This window comes from Bison bison, unplaced genomic scaffold, assembly GCF_000754665.1.
Source record: "Bison bison bison isolate TAMUID 2011002044 unplaced genomic scaffold, Bison_UMD1.0 scf7180017864371, whole genome shotgun sequence".
Lineage (NCBI taxonomy): Eukaryota > Metazoa > Chordata > Mammalia > Artiodactyla > Bovidae > Bison > Bison bison.
The window spans coordinates 11,910,446-11,912,814 of NW_011494943.1; the positions used below are offsets into that span (position 1 = coordinate 11,910,446).

The 2,369-nt window shown below is 63.2% G+C and overlaps 1 protein-coding gene across 1 annotated transcript in view; it reads left to right on the forward strand.

Annotated features, from left to right (window-relative positions):
- The window catches only part of BAHCC1 (BAH domain and coiled-coil containing 1), a 58,019-nt gene that overhangs the window by 18,732 nt on the left and 36,918 nt on the right, over window positions 1-2,369 (forward strand). The window contains exon 2 of the mRNA XM_010856528.1: window positions 1,831-2,010. Within this exon, the coding sequence (XP_010854830.1) occupies window positions 1,831-2,010 (180 nt within the window). The remainder of the gene's footprint in view (window positions 1-1,830; window positions 2,011-2,369) is intronic.

The window sequence follows — 2,369 nt, forward strand, 5'->3', positions numbered from 1 at the left end:
GAGAAATCCTTTATCCAGACCAACTTCTGGACTCGGTTGCTTCCCACTGTCCCCAGGAAGAGCAGGGTGGAGGGACTTCCCTGGGAGGGTGCGGGGGTGGGAAGGCCTGGGGGACATGGGGTGGGCCTGGGCGAGGCAGGAAGAGGCCTCACTCATCCCACAAGCATGGCCCCCGCCAGGGTCCCTGGAGCCCAGCAGGAACCGCCCTCCATCTCCTGCCTGCTCTGCCCGCCCGCCCGGGAGGCCAGTACTTCCCTTCCCAGCCCAGAGTCTCCTCCCCTGGCTGGACGTGCCTGTGGTCTGGCCGGGGCCCATGGCAGTCCCAGCCCTGTGGTCTGGGAAGTCCCTGGCTCTTGGACACCTTCGCCCCCTGCCCCTGGGTCCTCTGGTCCTTTCAGGGTCTCCCTTTGGCCTGATACCCACCACAGAGGTCAGCTCACACCCTAGCACCCGGCCAGCACTCACAGACTCTTCCGCTGAGGCCAGTTCCTGGGAGAGGCCTTTCTCATCCACAAGTCTCATCCTTGAATGGGAGTGAAGGGAAGTGGAGGGGAGCTGCCAGGGTCCCGGTGGGGCAGCCCCTCCCTCTCCCCCGCTCCAGGGCCTTGCCGCCTCTCTGCTGAGTCACCTCACGTCTGGGAAGCTCCCAGGGCCCAGCCAGGCTGGATGAGGCATCACAAATTTGCAAATTCCCCCTGCCTCCCGGGTAGGGAAACAGCTGCCCTGACTCACCTTGGGCCGGGCCTGCAGCCTCCTGGAGCCCCCAGAACCCTTGCAAACCCTGCCAGGCTGCTGCATTCAGCCTAATGGGATGGTGAACCCCCAGAACCTTGTTCCCCATCCCCTAGGATGGTCCCAAGCCAGGCTCACTGCCCATGAAATGGAGGTGACAAGGTGCCAGGGGTCCCTGACGGGGTAGGGGCTGAGCGGTGCAGCCCAGACCACCCACTTGGCAGCGGGGGCTGCACTGGGCAGAGTGCACTGGGTACACCATTCCTAGGCAGTCCACTGGTTGCCATGGTAACCCGGAGAGACTCGATCAGCCTGGCCTTGGCTGCTGGACAGGGCAGAGAGGGGGACACAGTGTCAGAGGTGCAGGTAGGCAGGCCATGGAGGCTAGCTGCTGGGCGAAATGCCGAGTATCCTGAAACATAAATGGCTGACTGTGTCTCAGTGCCACCGGGAGGGCCTGACCCTGAGAAACCCTGGGGACATTAAAGCAGATCCTGCCATGTCCATTCTCGGGCTCCTCCTGTGGTTCTCTCTTGCTCTGCCTCCATTTCTTCTCTTGCTCACCTGGTAGAGGGCATCCAGTGTGATGAGGTGGTTAACTGGACCTGGGGAGAAGGTTGAAGACCCTGCTGGGTGCTGGGGGGAAGGCCAGAGCCCTAGTGCCACCTGGGGGTAGGACAGAGACGGCTGAGACCTGCTGACCCTGGGCCTTTCCGGGAGCTGCACTCTGGCAGGTCTGCCGGCAGCTGAGGCCTGGGGGAGTCAGCCTCCGAAGTGGAGACCCGCCCATAGGGTTGATATTTCCCTCAAGCCCTGGGTCCCTGAATGTTTATTCCCACAGTACCTGGCACCTGGTTGCTGGGGGTGGTGGGCGGGGTGAAGGAGGACAACTCAGCTGAAGTGCCAATCTTCAGGGTTTTGCAAGAACAGGAGGGTGTCCAGGCCTCCAGGGCCCGAGCAGGCACCTTCTCCCACCTTGGCTTCTTGGCTATTTGAAGACAAAAGCCCTGGAACCTTGGGGCCTGAGAGTCAGCCCTGGGGAAGGGCTCCTTAGTGCTTGTCCCTGCCCAGACTCATTCTCGCCCACTGTGTCCACAGCCAGCAGCCGCCTGATGGGGAACTCTCCGGCCTCCTCTTTCATGGGCAGTTTCCTTACCAGCAGCCTGGGCTCGGCGGCCTCTGCGCACCCCAGTGGCCCCACCCCGTCCCCCTCGGAGCAGGCCTACCGGGGCTCACACCCTGCCACCTCCCAGATCTGGTTCTCCCACTCCCATGAAGGTAAGTCAGGGGCCCAGGCTCCCAGCCGTACCCTGTGGCTAGAGCTACTGATCGTGGTGCCCAGGGCCTGTGGTGAAGCAAAGGGCTCCCCTGCTGTGTCTGGCAGACCATGCCAAGCACTGGGGCAAGGGGCTGCCTCCCTGTCGAGGATGCTGTCATGGGGGAGGTGGTAACTCTTGGCCAGATGTGCAGCAGAGATGGGCAGAGAGGGAAAAGGGGTGGGGCCGGGAAGGCTCGCGGGAGCTGAGGAAATGTGGAACACAGCTGGGCTGGCCGGGCAGGCCTGCGCCCACCTCCCAGACTCAGAGAGGCATGGGCTCCAGATGTGTCAGCTGGGAGGGAGTGGGGGGGGGGGGAGA